The sequence below is a fragment of the Callorhinus ursinus genome, unplaced genomic scaffold, assembly GCF_003265705.2.
Source record: "Callorhinus ursinus isolate GAN/ISIS: 27379988/994484 unplaced genomic scaffold, GSC_fseal_2.0 scaffold8, whole genome shotgun sequence".
Lineage (NCBI taxonomy): Eukaryota > Metazoa > Chordata > Mammalia > Carnivora > Otariidae > Callorhinus > Callorhinus ursinus.
This window is the reverse complement of record NW_027397070.1, coordinates 26,940,861-26,960,856: the sequence shown is the minus strand read 5'-3', so window position 1 is coordinate 26,960,856 and position 19,996 is coordinate 26,940,861. Positions and strand designations below refer to the sequence as shown.

The following is a 19,996-nucleotide window of genomic DNA, read 5'->3' as shown; positions in this document are numbered from 1 at the left end:
GCCATTTAAGCTTTTCAGACTGGAAGAGTAGAAAATGAATAGTCATTTTCCTAAAGACCTATGCCATGCCTAAATCGGTCTGGGCTAATCATGAAGGCGACTTGGAGGATAAGTATGGTGTGTGTGTGTGTGTGTGTGTGTGTGTGTGTGTGCGCGCGCGCGTGCGCGCGCGCACACATATTTAAAGGCATGCCACAGTGTGCATGTGTCTCTGACCACAGAGAGAGAGAGAAAAGAGCAAAATCGAGAAAAATAGAGATAAAGGCTCTATTTTGTGGAAAGCATGCATTCTTGAAGCACACGTATTTTTCTTTCCTCCATTAAAGTAGCAATAAAAGGGTGTGGGGGTTTGCTCTAGCCAGTTTGTCAAAAACTTGAGTTCCCTGATCCGAAGGGGTACGTGCATCCCAACGTTTATAGCAGCAATGTCCACAATAGCCAAACTGTGGAAAGAGCCAAGATGTCCATCAACAGATGAATGGGTAAAGAAGATGTGGTATATATACACAATGGAATATTATGCAGCCATCAAAAGGAATGAGATCTTGCCATTTGCAACAACGTGGATGGAACTGGAGGGTGTTATGCTGAGTGAAATGAGTCAGTCAGAGAAAGACATGTATCATATGATCTCACTGATATGAGGAATTCTTAATCTCGGGAAACAAACTGAGTGTTGCTGGAGTGGTGGGGGGTGGGAGGGACGGGGTGGCTGGGTGATAGACATTGGGTAGGGTATGTGCTATGGTGAGCGCTGTGAATTGTGCAAGACTGTTGAATCACAGATCTGTACCTCTGAAACAAATAATGCAACGTATGTTAAGAAAAAAGAAAAAAGATAGCAGGAGGGGAAGAATGAAGGGGAGTAAGTCAGAGGGGGAGACGAACCATGAGAGACGATGGACTCTGAAAAACAAACGGAGGGTTCTAGAGGGGAGGAGCGTGGGGGGATGGGTTAGCCTGGTGATGGGTACTAAAGAGGGCACGTTCTGCGTGGAGCCCTGGGTGTTATGCACAAACAATGAATCATGGAACACTGCATCAAAAACTAATGATGTAATGTATGGTGATTAACATAATAAATGGAAAAAAAAAACCTGAGTTCCCTGGAGAGACTGGACTTGGCTTTGGGCTCTTAGTCTAGTCTGAGTCACCAGCAGGAATTACTTTTACCAGAGTAGAGTTAAATCTTTTCCAGCTTCCCTCAATCAACCCCGGTTTCAACGGTTTCAGGGTTGATTTCAACCTTGTATTGGAGTGAGCCAATGTCTCTCAGGCCTGTTGGTCCTCCTAGATCTTGGTGACTTTGCTAGGTGCAAAAGCAGATTGTCTTGAGTTAGGATCTTTCCAGGGAGGAGCAAGTGTGAGTTGAACAGGTGGGATGTCACTCAGAGCCCTGACTGCTCAGGAGGGACATGAGAAGAGGTACATGGAGTAGTCTTTCTCAGGTCTCCTGTTCTAAGAATGGAGAGGTTAGGTAAGGTATGGTAAAGTCTGTGCAGCTGCAGGAAAAGAGAGCAGGGCTTGAAAGGAAGGAGTCTCTTACACTCACGGGTCCCAGAGAGAGGGTCACCGCATACCACACGGGGGCACAACCAGTCAGGTGCTTGATTCAATAGGTGGGGAATGAGAACTTGTGGGCGGAAGCCTTTACTGGGGTCTGGAAATTTCACTGGATGGTTTGGAAGCAAAGGGGGTGGGGTGGGATGGGTTGGGGGGAGCCAGAATCTGATAATCCGGTGATTGGGTTTGTTTCAAAGGGACTTCACCTGGTTTTGGGTGTGGGCAGAAGGAGGGCAGTGAGAAGACTGTTGAAACACCAAAGTATGAATGCAAAATGGAGAATTTTAACACATTTTCCATAGTTTTTTTTTTTTTTTTTACCAGTTTAATAGGTAATAGAATGGAGAATTATGCTGAGATGGAGCCATGTTTCATCATCTGAATAGCAAAGGAGCCCTACTATGCCTTAAACTTTGTTGTCTTGACCTCAGTGTCCTGACAGCTCCTAAAGACCCCTGACGTTGATAAGCATCAATGGCAGCTCCCTCCCCCAGTGGTACAACAAGGAGTTTCTCCCTTGCCAAGGGGCTGAAAGTCTTTATGCTTTCTGTCCTGACACTTGACATCCTGTGACATAGGGAGGAGCTCCCCTTCTTTACTCAAAAGCTCCAGTTCCCGCCAAACCCCCACACAGTGTTAGCACTCCTGAGGAGGAGTCATAGTAGCACTCCTGAGGAGGAGTCATAGCCTGCTCTGAGCTCAGGCCCTGGAGTGGCTGACAGGCTTGTTTTCTGTCACCGTGGGAGGTCTGTCTTTTAAGGAGTCATCAAGGACTGTGCTTCGGGGAGACTTAACCTCCTCCAGCCCTTAGGGGATGGGGGCTCCTCACTTGTAATGCTTTCCATCTCCCAGTTGGTCATCTATACCCATTACTAACCCCCGCCCCTGCAACTCTCGTATCTGTGGGGAGGATACCTGCTCTTTCACTCTGATCAGAATTCCTAGGCCATAGGCTTTCCGAACATGAGTTAACTTGGTAGTTCTGGGGCGTCCCCTCTCTCTGAGTTCAAAAATAATCTCAAGAAACTGATCCCTGGGTTCTAGAATTAGGCCCTGTGTCTCAGGAATTCCTGCTTCCTGTCATTGCCTGGGGTTCCTGTTAGCCTGAGAAGTACTTTTAGCATATGTATTATGAATAGCTTTAACTTCCTGCATTTACTTTCCTGCTGGATGTTCATTTTTACAGCTTTGGTTTCACAGCGTTTTGCAGGCCCAGGGAGCTGGGTCGCCACCGGCTTCATCCAGCTAGGTACTGGGGTTGTCCTTCTGAAGAGACAGCCAAACTCAGGGATAATTAAATACGACAATAGAGAACCCATATTGATTAGATCAGAGATAGGGTTTTTGTTGTACTTGGTTTTGTTTGGTTTCTTTTGGTTAACTGAGGAGCTAACCAGAAAACCTGGTTTGTTTCTGACTTTGCGGATGAATGTATAACTACTTTCCCACCTTTGTAGGTGGACAGGAAGGTAACCGGGGAGGCCAGCTGCTCATCTGGGCAGAGCCTCTCTGGGTGGCATTGAACTTGGTTGTGTCAAGCATTCAGGATTCTTTTGGACTTAAGGGAAATCATTTATTTCGACCAAACTTTCCCAAGACTGAGGACACACAGAATGTGAATTTGCTAATTACAGTGTCAGAGATTCCTCTCCTGTGAACAGACATCTGGGTTTCACATCCAGCATGTCCGCTCACCAGCACCTGGGAGAGGAGCTGAGCCATGGCAAAGGGGCTCGGTGAGAGCATGGTCATAACAAGGCTGGTACCGACAGCCCTAGAGCAGATTTCATCGGGTGCATGGGAGGCTGGGCGAGGAGCCACCTCTGTCCCCAGCTGATTCACGTCACATTCAGGCCGTCTCTCCGGCATCCTGGGTTCTATGTGTCTGCTGCGGGCTGTAGCAAATGGATGCAATTCACTTCTGGGACTTCTAGGTTTCACACTGATCATCGCAACCCACATTTTTTCCTATTCACACATTTTTAAATCATTTTTGGGGTATCTTTGTGGAAGCGACTGCTTTCTTTTATTTTCAGTTGAGACTTGATCAGACCTACACCCTTTATCTTCCTTTTACTCTGGAAGACTTCCTGTCTTTGCAGATTGCTTAATCATTGGCCATTGCTTTTGTTTTATGCATTTTTTTTAAGAATTCTTTTTTAAATTTTGAAGTAATCTCTACACCCAGCGTGGGGCTCGAACTCACAGCTCCAAGATCAAGAGTCCTATGCTCCACCGGGCACCCCTGGCCATTGGTTTTAATAGTTTGACCCTCAGAGGTTTTTTGTGGGGAGAGGGAGGAGAGCCTTGCTAATGTCGGCACATTCTGATTGCAGTAAATAAAAGGACTATAAACTGGCATTTGAAGTTCCAGGATGTTGCAGTTTTGAGAATTATGAAAATCTTCTGGTATTGTGTGGAGGGGGGGTGCTGAATTGTTTACACTGATAAGCCTAACAAATTTAGATTTTTTTATGTGTTGTTTCAAAACTACTGATATTTTTCTTACACCTTTCTATTTCTTCTAAAGGTAGAAAGTAGAGAAAATTTCTGATTGATTGGGCATTGTAGATAGTAGGACCCTGATTGCATGAGACTGAACGTGCTTCTACCTTAGTTGAAAAAGCCCTGGAAGCCTCTTCCGGCTGCTTTGCATCTGCATCTCCATGCTAGAGGGACAGCCTAGCCAGCAGGGCAAGAACAAAGCCATTGTTATACACATTCACTGCTGCAGGACGGAAAGGAAGTGAATGATTTACAGTCTAAAGGCTAGTTCAAAGGTGATGACTTCCTGGAATTCACTGTGGATGAAAGATGCTCTAGAAATACACTGCAGGATATTTTTTTTCTGGAAGTAACCACACTGCACATTCTTAACTCCCATCACCCTCAACTTTGTACATTAAGCTTGCCTTTAGCTGTCGTCATAGTCCTGCTCATGTCCAGAGGTCTTCTGAGGTTGACCCCTTGCCACTGACCCACGTGTACTAAGGCCGTGTAGTAGCCCCAGTTGTGTGCAGTGAAGTCACGCCGTTCCCTCCTCCCTCCCCCACCCCCTCATCCCTGTTCCTGCCTCTGCAGATGTCGATGAGTGCTCGGAAAACAGATGTCACCCCTCGGCTACCTGCTACAATACCCCTGGTTCTTTCTCCTGCCGATGCCACGCTGGCTACCATGGGGATGGACTTCAGTGCACACCAGGTAAGGTTTGGAGAGCCAGACAAGGCACAGAAAACCCTGACTCCTTCAGTGCGATTTTTCTACGGCCTTCAGTCCACTCCTATTGCAGACCAGGGCTTCTCCTGTTCCCTCTAGCTGCCTAGTTTGTTACTGAGAGCTCACTGGTTATTAGCGTTCTGGGAGGCCAGGAGTATGACCCATCTGTTGTCCTACCTAGCGTCCCACCCGTTGTGGTCAGCTCCCTTTGTGATGGGCTTTGCCTCAGTAAGTGTGATTGAGATAAAGTACTGAGATCAAGCTTACTAAACAGGAGCCGTATGCACTAGTGAGTTGGTAGTCAGCCCCCATGACTGTTCTAGGAGGTCTTGGCCAGCACGGTGCAATCTAGTGATTGCCATTGACTCGGAGCTTCTCAAGACTTAAATTCTGGACTTCAGGGGCTGAACAGAGTTTTACTTATTTTCTCCCAAGTCTCTTGGGATGTTTGGACAGAAGCCATGGTGGTTCTTCATTTTACCCAGACAGCAGTGGGGAGTCAGCTCAGGACAGGGTGAACTGTGAGAATTAGGGAGATAGTGACAGAACTAAAAGAATCCGGGAGTTCAAAATCTCAGTACCTTGCTATTTTTCCCCATGCAATGCTATTGTCCAAGTATACGGAGGGAAAAACAAAAAACCCCTTGGATAGGAGCTTTGAAGTTAGCTGGTAAAAGTGGATGGGTTGCCGTGTCTTTTATTCCTCCTTTGTACATCTCCTTTACCCCGGCCTCGGAAGACCCCTCCTCAGGGCTGAAACCCTGTGAACAGCAGCAGCGCCACACGCAGGCTCAGCACGTCTCTACCGGCAGCCGGCTGCACATTCCTCAGTGCGATGAGCAGGGTCGCTTCCTGCCACTGCAGTGTCACGGCATGACCGGCTTCTGCTGGTGCGTGGACCCCGACGGCCGCGAAGTCCCCGGCACGCGGACTCCCCCAGGCTCCATGCCGCCGCGCTGCGGACCACCAGGTGAGCCAGTCAGGGAAGAGAACCGCTTCCAGCCTCGGCCTGGGGCTCGAGAAGCAGAACAGTGCTGACTCGGGGGGGGGCAGATGATCACCCCTGCCCAGACCAAGCAGACCCTGGGCCGATCTCCGCCCTGTCATCGGCTCCTTCCTCCTAGGAACACTGGAATGGTCTGTGCACACCTGTGTGCACGTTGCTGTGACAGGGACGGACGGAGGTACACATGTGAATCACTGCCGCACGCTGGACTGTGGCCTCACGCTTGTCCAGGACAAGCCTGGAAGTGGAGACTGAGCGTGTAGGTCAGGCTGAGGCCACTGCCCTGCATCTGTTACAGCGGCTTCGGGAGGTCTTGGAGCGAGACGATCTTGCCAGACCGGCCTTTCGTCCAAAAGGAAAGCTGCCTGCCCATATTCCTATTCCTTTGCTCCACCTTCCGACTTGCAGCAAACAGTATGAGGGCCGTTTTAGTATTGATAGGAAGAACAGGTAGGACACCTGGGGGTGGGTCTAGCTGGTTTGCCCTAAGCCGATCGCCCCAGCTGTCTCCAGCCAGGCCTGGCATGTGGATGGGGAACCCCTCACCTGCCCCGGCCACTGTCAGAAGAGGTGCAGGAACCTGTTGTGTTAGCCCATGCGGCCAGAGATGCTGACAGTGAACTCATCTGTTACTCTCTGAGCACTCCCTGTCTGGGTGGGGCCTGGTGGTCAAGTGCTCACGTTTCATGCCAGGGCAGACTTGTGTTCCTTGCTGAGTTGTTCAGAGTGGGCAGAACTTTATTATGAAGAACATAGGACTGATTTGATACCATTTTAGACAAAATAATTCCTAAACCATGAGCTTGCTATTCAGAGGTCCATTTTTACTACTGACAAAGATAAATACTAATTTTGGCTTTTCACATATAAGAGTAAGAAGAGCCGGAGAGTTACCACCAGTTTTGATCCCTTCAATAATATCGTTATGGCCAGCACATTAGTGCTTCTAAGATGCATATAGGTAAAAATTGGTAATGCTTGATTCCAATGTATGTCCTTGTTTCCACAGTGACACTGCTAGTTCCTCTCTGTCCCTATTTTTAGGAAAAGATTTTGTAGGTCCAAAAAAAAAAAACAAAAAACAAAACCCCACCCAGAAAAATCCTGTTTCACTCCTGTCTACTCTTTAAAAAGTCTCGGTTCTAACTCCATCTGGGATTTAAAGAAATCAGATGGTTGGGACACGCCTTAGGGAACGGTTCAGAGTTCTGTTACACTTACTAAGACAAGCCTGTGTTAAGGACAGTGATTCAGAAGGAAGCCAAGAGAATGAGAAGTTAACGACCAAACGAGGGACATGTTCTCTTGTGCAGACTCTTTCTCCATGGCCCAGACTTCTCTCTTGGTACTGGATGGGCCTTGGCTGCCATTTCTGACTAGTCTCTGCATTAATGGGGTTTGTTTGAAGGGAGGGAAAACACTCTGTGTCCAAGATTTCAAAATATTTAAAAACCCTGCCAACCAAAAACAGAAAAGAGCAAAATCTGTGGTTGAATTAAGAAGGAGCTCCAAATAGTAAGGAACGAGAGGGAGGCACACATATCAGTTATGTGAGGTGCCCATTTCCCAGAAGCTGGGTGTGCTGTGTGTCTGCATTCCAGACAAAGAGCTTTGCCTTATTGGGTGGTCCTCTGAACCAAGAACGTACCCTCCGGGTTTGCAGTGTGGGCCTGGGGTAGTGTTGGGAGCTTCTGCAGGGAATCCCACCTTGAGATGGATGGCTAGTGGTTTGAGGAAGCGACATTTCCCCATCTGGGGTCTTTGAGACACACCTGGGGAAGGAAGTGCGAGACTCCTTCTCCATGAGGTCTTAAAAAGAGCTTGGCTTTCCAAGGGTCATGAGCTATAGAGATGACCTGAAAAGCATCCACTTCCCCCAAACCCGATGAGTCTTGTAGTTGAGCTAGTTGGGTTTGAGCTCTGAGGATTTTATTTACCACCCTCCCGCTTTCCTAGAGGTACCCTTTGGTACTAGAACCAAAGTGTAACGTTTCCAACTTTGTTCTTTGAAGCCATTGGAGGTTTTGACCAAAGGAGTGCCATGAAATGATTGTTTTAAAGGGACTCTTCCTGGCTGCTGGTAGTTTACACTGGGGGGCAGGAAAGGGAGGGAAAGCCACGGAACGAGTAAGAAAGCTTTGGTAATAATCCTAGCAGGAGACCATGGGGCTTGGACCAGGCTGATAGGGGTGGATGAGGTGAGAAGTGAAGATTTTCTGAATGTGTTTTGAAGGGATGGCTGACATTTTCTGACCTATCAGATGTGGAAAGCGAGAGAAAGGAATCAAGGATGATTAGGCCTGAACAATGGAAAATGGAGGTGCTGTTTACTGATAGGGAAAAGTCTAGGGCAGAGCAGCTTTGATGGTGGAAAGGAGGGGCCCCGTTTTTGTTCTGAGATGGATGTTAAACATCCAGGTGGTGGTATCGAGTTAGGTACTTGGCTGTATGATTCTACAGACCACAGGCTTTCAGTTGCAAGAATTAAAAAAGAAGCACCTTCTACTTGAGTTCCTTTAGATAAGCCTATGCTAGATGAGTGGACGAGTTATTTAAACATCCTGCAGCAGAGTCCCTGCAGACCAAGAACCGCTATGTTTACAACAGAGTGACAGCCCTTTGGAAGCAAGGCTGGGAGAAAACAGAGAAACCACTCTGCAAGAGCACGCAGGAGGTTGAGCCTGGTGGGGAGCTGGGAGGGGGAGCAGAGAGGGGAGGATGCTGGAGAAGGGGGGGGGCAGAGCTACATGGCGGGAAGCTGGAGCCTGCCGAAATAAAGGTTCAGCTCTGAGCCAAAGGGCTTTCAGGCACTAGAGTGTCTAACGGTCAGTATGGAGTTGTTGGCCACCACCTCTGCTGTGCTCACGGATGCTAATTACAGCAAGTCTTACTGCATATAGTTTTCCAGTGAGCAGACACTGAGGGCCACATCAATAGAGCACTCAGGGAGTTTCTAAAACACATGGCCAGTCTCAGGATTGCCCTTGGGGTGTTAGGTCCTGGAGCTTGAACCAAGTGGGAAAGAATAAATATTACCTTTAATTATCATGTAGGCCACTGAGTTCCCGATGAGGGTCCCCACCGAGTACTCTGTTAGCAGAGGCTCTGGGCCCAGGCGGAGTGGTCCCCGTGGGCCTCTCCTGGCCTGAGCATGCCTTGCACCCCTGATCTGACCTCCTCTTGCTACCGATGTGGCTGGGCCTTGATGACAAATCCTCTTGGCCCAGGAGTCTTACTTTCTCTGGATTCCTGTGGAGAACTTCATAGAGCACTTTACTGCTTTGGTTCAGTGTCTGGGGGCCTGGCCGAGGCCTTGCTGGCAGCACGAGGTGGAGGGAGGCCAGGTGTGGGGAACTTCAGCTACATGCTATATTCTGTCCTTGGCTCACCATCAAAAGCTTTTTGTCCCCATCTGCTCAGAGCCCACCCAGAGGCCCCGGACCGTCTGTGAGCGCTGGAGGGAAAACCTGCTGGAGCACTACGGTGGCACACCCAGGGACGACCAGTATGTGCCCCAGTGTGATGACCTGGGCCACTTCATCCCCCTGCAGTGCCACGGGACGAGTGACTTCTGCTGGTGCGTGGACAAAGATGGCAGAGAAGTGCAGGGCACCCGCTCGCAGCCAGGCACCACCCCTGCCTGTAAGCACCCAGGGACCGCCCCCATTCACCGCATCTGCTCGGAGGGTTTGCTGGAGGGCAACTGCCAGCTCTGGGTGAAGGTGGGGAAATGGGGGGTCCCCAAGGCCAGTGAAAGAAGTCACTAATATGCCATGTTGATTTGTAATCTGGTGTACCCGAGATCCCAATTTGGATTTCATGCTTGGTTTTGTCATTAGCAGTTTCTGTAATTAGAACATCTGGAACTCAGCTCAATGTGCAGTTACCCCTCCTCCCCAGCCCAGGGTGAAAGGAGACACGTGTCACCCTGGGGGCCCAAAGAAAAGCGGACACAATACTGGCTAGTTTCTTTCCCTTAAAAAGAAAAAATCTTTTGCTTTGTTCTGAGGGGAAATGTTTTGTTGTCTTCCTCCCTAGTAATTGGCAGTGTTTTACATAATCCTTGGGAAGAAAAAAACCCTAGAAATTAGAATTTCCTTTAAGGAACATCTGGAACACATCTGTCTAGGGTAAAAACCTTTTCATGTTTTTGGAGGTTCTGTGTGGAAAGTTAACTTCTTCCCCTCTCCCCACCTACCCTTGTTGCCTTTCCTCTGTTCTTCGTACTTTCCCATGGCAGGTATCCCCACGGTTGCTCCGCCCACAGTCCGGCCCGTGCCGCGGCCTGACGTGACCCCTCCGTCTGTGGGCACCTTCCTGCTCTATGCCCAGGGCCAGCAGATCGGTCACTTGCCCCTCAACGGAACCAGGCTTCAGAAGGACATGGCCAAGACCCTGCTGTCACTGCATGTAAAGTGGATTTCTGCCGTGGGGGTGGGGCTGCACAGGGCTTTCAGATCTGGGCAAGGGCCGGGGGTAGAGGGAGGTCCTGGAGGGTTTCTGGGCTGGACTCCGACTTCCTGAGTCTGACACTGCTCTCACAGGAAGTGGGGGCACTGCTGCCGGGAGTTCTATCTGACTGACCCAGGCTTTCTCCAGTGGTTCATGGGGTTTTGGATAAGTGGAAATGGAGTTTCAGATCTGTCAGGATACTGAGGCAGTATGGTGATCCAAGGCAAAAATGACAGAACCTTAACCCGTCTCTAGGGTGCTCTCCATGCCAGACTCTCCCGAGGGTCCAGGAGGACCAGCGAAAGGGAGTGGTTTCTGTGGTCAGTTAAGAATCCCAAGTGGAAATAAATTAATGACTGCCTCATTGTTGCAGCCCCCTCCCCTCCCATTCCGGTTCTGTGGATCAGTCTCTTCTCTCTTTCACAGAAGATCTGGGTGGAGGGGGAATGCTGGGAAAGGAGTTGACAAGCTTTCCCTACATGCCTGTTGCTTCCTGCACCAGCAGCATCCCTACTGTCAAGGCACTCCATTTTGGGGGAGGGATTTCTTCTCTAAAATGGAGAAAAGAGAAGGGAGTTCACCAGAAAGGCACTGCCACTTATAAAGGAAAGCCATCTGATTCCATTTCTAAACCTCATGCAGCAGGTACTTGCTCATCTAGGATAAAGAACAGTACAGTGTCCGTGTTTGCCTTTACTTTTGTTAATGAACTAATGCCTTACCAGATTCCAAAGAAAGTGTAGAAGCAGCCAGTATTCAGAGGAAGATGTTTTTTCTTAAGATTTAGGTTTTGTAGTCGTGTTGGCAAACACTAGCAAGCTGTTGTGTAAGTTTCTCTAAAAGATGTAGAAACTAAGAAATTGTCAACACCTCAGTCTAACCACCCAGCCAAGTCTGACGGCTGTACCGCATTTCTGAACTTGCCTCTCCTAGGGCAAGGTGGCGGTGCTGCTAGTGGGACTGAAAGAGAATGGAACATGGGTTCTAAGCACATCTTTGGGAAAATTTACTTAAAATGATTTATTCTTCCAAGAAACTTTGAAGTCAATACTTGGGTTAACAGATCCCATGATTCCCTAGGTCAACGGAAACGGACATGGATGTGCATTCCTGCCTGAGACAGAGGACTTCTACTTTTCAAGTGAAACTATACTTTGACCTTCAGATCCTTCCATATATACTGCCCACTTTTTCACAGGAGCCAAATCCGGCTTTGTTCAGTATTTTTTATATTGACTCTGCTCCCAGAGGCATGTCAAGCCAGCCCCAGAAGGCTCTGTTAGGCAAGCCAGGAACTGGTGTGATCTCAGGGACAGCCAGATGGCCCCTAGATGTTGGCTTTGCACATCTGTTCAGTTTCTCAGACCAGGAGTCTGAGTTGGAAATTGAATGAAGCAAGTACTGTGCAGAGTTTTGCAAAGAAATATCACAGACTCAGCATTAAAAACAAAACAAAACAAAAAAAACGACATTTTATTTAGCAATGAAGAAGGGAAGACCTTCCTAGCCAGAGGTTTGGTGACCACCAGTCTCCAGTTCCTTAACCCATCCAACTGGAGACTTTTACTTACGCGTACAACCAAAAAGTTTACTTTGTAGTAGGGAGAGAGATGGGGTGAGGGATGACACCTCGGGGGGAAAGACTATATTCACAGGGGGAGGGGAATAGATTCTGTCATTATATGTTGGTGAATTTTAGAAAGGCTGTTCAAAAGTGCAGATACCATTTGGAAGGAATAACATATTTTTTTGCCCAGTAAAATATTAAGAACTTACTTTGCTAATAATGTTTGTCCTTTAATCATTAAAGGGGCTGGTTTTCCATGAGATCATTTTAGTAGTGCTGGCATTAGTAGCGATTAGGCACTTGCTATAGACTAATGACTGATTAGGACACTGTGGAAGAATTTATGGTGTTAATTTTTAGAGCAGCACTATAAAATACAGTTATCTTCATTTTGCGAATGAGCAAACGCAGGCATAGAGAGGTTAAGTCGCACAGCTGGTCGGCAGCTAAGCCTGGCCGGGCCCCCAGAAGTCCGCCTCCAGGCCCACTTGTGTAACCACGCTGCTTAGCTGCCCCTAAGACTACATTACGGGGTGTTCACTACAGCCATGCGAGAGGCGGCTGAGCGCGAGCTCCAGGGAAACGCAAGGAGTCCTAATTCTTCCAATTTCATGTTTTGTTCCACAAAGGGCTCCATAGTTGTGGGAATTGACTATGACTGCCGCGAGAGGATGGTGTACTGGACAGATGTTGCTGGACGGACAATCAGCCGTGCCAGTCTGGAACCAGGAGCAGAGCCTGAGACGATCATCAACTCAGGTCAGAGACTTCCTCCAGAAGACCCCTTTGTATTTCATCTGACTCTACTAAGTGCAAAAGGGGAGGTCAGGTGCCATACGAGTCACTTCACTGAGTGGTACCAGTACCATACCAGCCCCGCCCCTCTGTAAACACACATTCATAGGTAAGAAACGAGGAGGTGATTCTTACTGAGAAACAGGGCTCCCAAGAGAACTCAGGGTGGCCACAGCTGACGCTGCCTGGCCCCGCACTGTGAATATGCCTGGTGCCATCAGGCCGGTGTGTTTGTCTAGAGGAGAACCAGAGGTGGCAGAACAAGTTCCTCTGTTAACCTGCTCCTTGCAACTGAGAGCCTCTCAGGACTTTCATTTTTAAACTTTTCAAACCTAGAATCTCTCTCCACTTCAAGTTCCCTTTTCATATTGCAAATGCTCCAGTCCTGCCACTGTTCTATTTCCAGGTCTGATAAGCCCCGAAGGACTTGCCATCGACCACTTCCGCCGAACAATGTACTGGACGGACAGTGGCCTGGACAAGATAGAGAGGGCCAGGCTGGACGGCTCTGAGCGCCAAGCCCTCTTCCACACGGACCTGGTGAATCCTCGGGCCATTGCTGTGGATCCAATCCAAGGGTCAGCTGGGCTTCCTGATTCCCCTGCCTCCTGTAGATCTTAATTTGAAGCCCTTGGATTTTAAATGCCATGTGGGGAGGGTCAGAACAAGAGCCTAAAAGCTCCAATGTGTGAATTTAACAGTATATAGGATCTACTGGGTGTAGACACTGTTCTAGGCAAAGACAAGGTCCATTCTTTCATGACTGCTTGCCCTTCCCCACACAAGCACTTGGTATACTTTTTAAAGTGAAAAGAAATTTTACCTACTGTTGAAACTGACAAACTTAGTTAAGTGAACAAAAGGTTTTCTTTTTTTTGCCAGTATTAGGACATTTTTAAATATCTGTTGCTTTACTAGTCAGGCTGGTATGCTGAGAACATTCTAGGAGGAAGGAAGGTAGTAAACTAATGAATAAACTAGAAAATTATTAAGACTGTGGTACAACACACAGAGAATTCAGAGACTATGTGAGAGGGACTGGGGACTGATGCGGATCAGATGATCAGGCCAGGCTGCCTAACACTTAACCTGGAATGAGGCGGGTCTCCTTCAGCAGTGCATTAGGAAATCCTAGTGTTGAAATCCTAGGTTTATCTTCATTAAATGGTGAAAGCAACCAAAACTCTGAAACCGACACTTATTTCTTGGACTGCATTTTCACTATATTTAATTTATCCCACAGCAACTTGTACTGGACGGACTGGAATCGAGAAGCTCCCAAAATTGAAACATCTTCTTTAGAAGGAGAAAACAGAAGAATTCTGGTGAATAAAGACATTGGACTGCCTAATGGTTTAACCTTTGATCCCTTCTCCAAACTGCTCTGCTGGGCAGACGCAGGTATTACTGATGGCAGTGAACACACAGCACTTAATTACCCTAAGGGCCGTTCTCTACCTCAGAGTTTACAACAAAACCAGATCCCATCATGTAGAGCTTTTGGCTTAAATTTTTAACAGTATAGCACAGAACTTACTCCTTTTAGTAGGTGTATAAACTGTTAAAGAACACTTTGTATTGATACTTATAATCCTTCCTGGGGTTTTGCGGGGGTGGTGGTGGTGGTGGTCTGTGAATTAGGTGGTAATTTGAGGGCTAGTACTATGTCCAACTCACCTTTTTTTTTTAAAGTTACATTTTTAAAAACTATTTGAAATTTAAAGCCAAGTTCCATAAGAAACTTGTTTAGGTACTGCAAAATTTTGAAGACTGCTTCTTTTACACTGAAAAACATGAGCCATGTTACCATTTTAGCTACTTTTAATTCCTATCTAGGAAATAACAGGTCTTTAAAAAATATTTAAGGATTTTAGTTAAAAAGCATTATACATTGCTTATGAAGGGCAAGTATTTATCTAGATGTTATGTTTACAATTTACGAGGTGACACTTGAAATTAATTAGAACAAAGTTTATCTCTAATGTCCTACTTTCGGAGAAAAAAATGCAATCCTGTCTTCCAAGAAAGGATCAAGAGTCTAAATTCTAAAAACTAGAATGCTATTAAACAAACTGAAGAGTGATAATAGGAAAATTTTAGTTTCTAATTTGTATCACTGTATATAATTAAAGCGTCTTATTTCCTATTTTACCTTTGTTTCCTTTCAGAAGGCTTCTACCTGCTACAATTTTTGGCAAAGTTTTCTTTTCTCATGGTATGAAAGATCTCATTTTCCCTCTCTGGTGTTTTAAAAGGAACCAAAAAACTGGAGTGTACACTACCTGATGGGACTGGACGTCGCGTCATTCAGAACAACCTCAACTACCCCTTCAGTATTGTCAGTTATGCAGATCACTTCTACCACACAGACTGGAGGAGGTGAGCCTGACACACCCTGGCCAAGCCTGAAAAGGCAAACTAGTCTGGAAGACATACCACCGTTTATGACCTTTTACCTAATGTCACTAATGACTTTAGTAATTAAGCTTTTCACTGAAGTTTTCATTATGTCTTAATTAGTAGATAACATTGTTCAAGCGTTATTGCTTTTAAAATCATACTTAATGGTATTGCTCACACGCTGCTCAAAAGTGGCAGAACTGATACTAAACTATCCAAAAAAGGAAGTACATTAATCTAAATCTGATCTTCAGAGAATAAAAGACTACACTTCAGTGGTACCATGAGCTCTATTAGCTGTGTGATTTAAATTGATTTTTTAAAAAATGACATTATGGACATATTAGTTGTCCACCTGGGAGAAGGAAAAGTACTGTAATTTAGACTAGTTCTCCAAGGAGGAACATTAAAAACATATCTAGATGTCTAAGCCCTTCTACCCCATCCCTTGCAGTCTTGATTTAATTGGTCTGGCAGGAGGCCCAGGCATCAGTATTTTACTAGATCCTCAAGTAATTTGTTCAGCAAGGGTTGAGAAGCACTGATTTGCACAAGTGGTTCTCAAAATTTTAGGGTGGCATCAGAATCATTCCAAGGGATTGTTAAAACATAGTGCTAGGTCCCATCCCATAATTCCTGATTCAGTAGGTCTGAGCTGAGGCCCAAGAATTTGCATTTCTAGCAAGTTCCCACATGATGCTGGTCTGGGGACCACTTTGAGAACCAGTGATAGAGAAAATCTTTGAATCTAAATGAGTCAAAACACATTTGGTTAAATTAAAAAAAATACATTCTAGAAGGCTAGCTAGCTACTGAAAGTGACTTTTTCTCTTTCCCACCTTAAATCCTACGAATTTACTCTTCCTTTCTGTTACCAGGGATGGTGTCATATCAGTAAACAGAGACAGCGGCCAGTTTGCTGATGAGTATCTCCCAGAGCAGCGATCTCATCTCTATGGGATAACTGCAGTCTATCCCTACTGCCCAACAGGTAAATAAAATGCTCAGGCTGCTCCTTTGGACCAGGGTAGAGAAGGCTGTATCTGGTAACCAATTACCTCTGGCCCAAATACAGCTGCCACTGAGAGCCACTTTGAATGGAAAAGTTAATGGCCAACACATAGGGTACTAATGATTGTTCACCCATAAGTCTAGTCTACCTAGCTTAACTATACACATAAAAGGTCAGCCTATTAGGATATCTCCCCTTAACCGTACTTGCTGTTCCAACTGGTTATAAAATATTCACCCCCTGTTCCTTCCACCTCTCCTCACAGGAAGAAAGTAAATATGGCATCACAAAGCACTTGGGAGTTTACAATCAGAATCTGGACCCTAAAGAACACTTACTGCAAACAAAGGTGAAGAAAGTGAAAAAGGAATTGGACTTACAAGATGAACACTTTCAGGACAAAAAGACTATAAAACTTGTGAAAAGTTTATACCTCAATCTTTACTACTGTATTCTGGAAAAGCAAGTTACCCCAAGTTTTAAAAAGTAACAATTTTAATTGCTGCTGATTAAAGCAATTTTTTTATAAACATTTCTATCATATTTAAAAGGTCAAGTTCATTCAACTAAGAACCAATTAGAGTATGTGACAACCCTAAATCTAATTTTTTAAATCTAATTTTCTGGCCAAGAAATCAAGCAAGGTTATCCATGTAAAGACAGACACAATCCTAAAGACCCTAAGCCTTGACCTGGAGAAGGCTATGCACAGCTGGTGGGGAAAAACAACTTATTTATAGTTTTCCAGCGAAAGTTCTAAGTTTGGTTTTTTGTTTTTACCTCTGCATCACTGCATTTCTATTTATATTAAAAGGTGCTAGAATGTTTCAATTTGTATCTTCTCATTCTGTAAGTCCCTCTATAGTTACCCACAGAAGTTACTACATTTATAAATACCAAAGATGTAACAATTCTCAAATTTTCTAGATTACTCCAATAAAATATTTTGTTTTCCTATGATTTGAATATCTGTATTGTCTCTGTAACAAAGCTGGGGGTCGGCATTATAGATACATAAACATAACAGTCAAAAAAAAATCCATTTCCTGAACTTTATTAAAGAAAAAGCAATGATGGTAAATCTCGAGAACAATTTTCTAGGATTCTTCCTTGAAAATGTGACATTTGATTTCCAAACACATGCCAGAGTGTAAATGGTTCCCAATTGTACTAAGTAGGTGAGAAGCTGAAATCCTAAAATGTTCATCTTCCAACTTTCCCCAGTCTGTGGTCTGTCTTTGGATCAGCAATAATTGCCTGAACAGCTACTATGGCTTCATTAATTTTTGTCTGTAGCTCTCTGAGCTCTTCTATATGCAGCAATCGCAGAATTTGAGCAGCTTCATTAAGAACTGCATCTATTTTATAAGAAAACTGCGTTAAATCAGTATTCAAGACCATTTACTTGCCCATGTCTCCCCCAAATATTCACCTAGTCTCTAAAAAGTTTGAATTCAAACAAAATCACTCACCTCCTGTGTCAAAACCAAGAATATGTTTGTCTAAAGCAACAGGCAAGCCCTTAAAAAAAAAAAGACAAAATAAAACTTTATAGTTAAGAATCATGTTCTGTTCTCATCTGTAACTGAATTAAGCTAGCTATTCTGTTAGCCCTTTGAGCTGCAGTGCCAAGGGGGTGGAGAATTCTCTCTCTAGATTTGCTTTTTGATGAGTGCAAGAATGCCCCCTGCATGTAGTGGGAAGCTAGTTCCATCACTCATTCCCTCCTTTAAGACTAGGCATATAAAACAGTAGCTCCTTTGACGGCTACGCTCTGTCGCGGCTGCTATGGAAGGGCGACTGAGCGGGGCTGCTCTGTCCTCTTTCAGCTACAGTAAAGCAGCAGAGTACAGGGCAATGGAATAGGATTACATCACATTGTCTTTATACAAAATCTAAAACATCTATTACCTTTTTTTCAGCTAGCATGATTACGAGATTACCTATATATAATTTAACTTTCACTAAGAGTTCATTTGGAAGTTACTCTGAAATCTAGGAAACGGAATGGGTTCTAAAGCATTTAATTAACCCGCCAGCAGCTCTCCAGAGGTACGCCAAAGATGGTGACCATGATGCCGAACTCTACGGAGTTCACAGTAACAACAAGAAGAGGCAGTCTAAACTCTGCTGATCGTGTACTGTATAAAATCTACACTTTCAATGTTACAAAATGCTAAGCTGTCACTACTCAGTTCTTGCCTAATCTATTAATGCAAATCTACCTAGGCTCCAACTGCTTTCAAATACTACATTATGTAATGAAGAAATAAACGGGTATGTAAATTCAGCAATCAAAGCTAACAAGTAGAATTGCACTGAGTGGCTTTCTATGTCAGTCTTGTTTTCATTTTATTTGCCAACAGACCACCAAGGAACAGCTACCCCTAAAGATCCTGACCAAATGCTAATTATGGTTATAAACAAGAACACTAACTGTAAGAACTTCTCCTCTGTATTACTATAGAGCATGGTACCTTGAGATGATCTAAACTTAAGACTTGGAGCACTGAAAATAAAATTTTACTTTGCAAACAAGAGCAAAAAGATCTGGCTATGCCCTTATTTACACTGCCTTCAAACCTAAGGCATAGTTTTGCTGAATGAATGAATGAATGATTTTATTATGCCAGAACAATTTACTAACTGTTCTACAGTGTGGGTGAAAGAAGCTGATCTTTAATCCAACTTCCAGTGGCCTGATTCATACATAATTAATAAGCAATAAGAGCCTTTAAAACAAACAGTGTCTTTCAGGGGGGACTACACTGCCCTGGCGTTAATAATCTTTTCACACTGCTGGGCCCTGCTAAAGATGAGATCAGAGGACAAAAGACACCGGGGAATTAGGGGAGACAAAAAAGGACCAAAATCAAGAATGTCCCTTGTGCCCAAGGCACTCACTGCGGTATCTATGCACAATAAGAAACGCTATCAGACACCCGCAGCTGCTGCTGCTAACCCCTGAGGACATTCTGTGCACTGTCCAGACAGTCAGTGAGACTCGACGGAGTATTTGGATTTCTAGTGCACTTCATCTAAAATAACGCAGAATTAAGGGAAAAATAGTTACGGTGTGTAGTTTCCGCAGCCCACAAAGCAGGACTGAAAGAGGACAGGTACAGTCTAATATAGCCTCTACGCCCCTACCCCTTCACGTGGGGTGGTCAACTAGCTCATGCAGGCCTTCACACAAAGACCTCTGTCCCCAACTACCGTAAGAGCACTTGGCTCTTCAATCAGACTGCCTGAACTCAACCACTTACCAACTAGGTGGCCTGAGGTAAGTTACTTTCTCATAAGTGATACTAGGAAATGTGAATAAAATGAGAACAGATTTCTCTGAAGAAACAAAAGAGAAAGGACAGGATTTAAGTCAAAAGAAGGAAATTAGTAAGAAAGACAACGTGTGTTCTATTTTCCAGCAATGAGTCAAAATAACCCAGTAAATTTTACAAGGTAAATTCTCTTAAATAAACCACTGGGCATGTGCAGTGGTTTGTGCTGGTAGACTGTGGATGGGCTATTGATAGCTGCTTTAAGGTGTGAAGTAAGTTTTTCACTCAAAAATGGCTGCAATTTGCTTAAGAACCAAATTCAATCCCACTGAAATAAGCTACCCTTTCTCTGGGCAGTTCTAACAAAGAATGGTTACCTTAAGCAGATACATACAAAATTTAAACTCATGACAATACCAGAAGAAACTTTCATTAATAATTTAAAATTTATTTAAAAAATAACGCATACCTCTTTCGTTTGATTTGCTTTAGCAACTGCATCCTGGGTCAGGCGCTCCTGGACCAAAATGCGAATTGCCTAAGAAACGCAAAAATAGTTTTTTGACTTTTTATTGGCTGTTCATCTTTTCTGCTCTGAGTCTAGAGAATAAGGATACCCAGTTTGATGAAGTTAGAATCACCTAGTTCATTAACAAAATTCACCAGTAAATTAAAAACAAAACTGCTAATAGAATGAAAGTTTTCAT

General features: G+C 45.0%; 2 protein-coding genes across 5 annotated transcripts in view; one reads left to right on the top strand and one right to left on the bottom strand.

Moving 5' to 3' along the window:
- Positions 1-16,942, top strand: part of NID2 (nidogen 2) — a 58,201-nt gene extending 41,259 nt beyond the window's left edge. Inside the window, exons 12-21 of one of the 2 annotated variants that reach the window (XM_025870044.2) lie at positions 4,645-4,764; positions 5,519-5,749; positions 9,206-9,427; positions 10,026-10,195; positions 12,434-12,563; positions 13,006-13,177; positions 13,843-14,000; positions 14,855-14,978; positions 15,878-15,990; positions 16,277-16,942. In XM_025870044.2, the coding sequence (XP_025725829.2) occupies positions 4,645-4,764; positions 5,519-5,749; positions 9,206-9,427; positions 10,026-10,195; positions 12,434-12,563; positions 13,006-13,177; positions 13,843-14,000; positions 14,855-14,978; positions 15,878-15,990; positions 16,277-16,287 (1,451 nt within the window). In that variant the 3' untranslated portion in view covers positions 16,288-16,942. Of the gene's footprint in view, positions 1-4,644; positions 4,765-5,518; positions 5,750-9,205; positions 9,428-10,025; positions 10,196-12,433; positions 12,564-13,005; positions 13,178-13,842; positions 14,001-14,854; positions 14,979-15,877; positions 15,999-16,276 lie in introns of those variants that run through there. The other variant, XM_025870045.2, reaches the window with a different exon arrangement.
- The window catches only part of RTRAF (RNA transcription, translation and transport factor), a 32,917-nt gene that overhangs the window by 163 nt on the left and 12,758 nt on the right, over positions 1-19,996 (bottom strand). The window contains exons 6-8 of one of the 3 annotated variants that reach the window (XM_025870047.2): positions 19,759-19,827; positions 17,484-17,532; positions 17,050-17,369 (exon numbers count right to left, since the gene is read on the bottom strand). In XM_025870047.2, coding sequence (XP_025725832.1) covers positions 17,215-17,369; positions 17,484-17,532; positions 19,759-19,827 — 273 coding nt within the window. In that variant the 3' untranslated portion in view covers positions 17,050-17,214. Of the gene's footprint in view, positions 1-17,049; positions 17,386-17,483; positions 17,533-19,758; positions 19,828-19,996 lie in introns of those variants that run through there. The other 2 variants (XM_025870048.2, XM_073895222.1) reach the window with 2 other exon arrangements.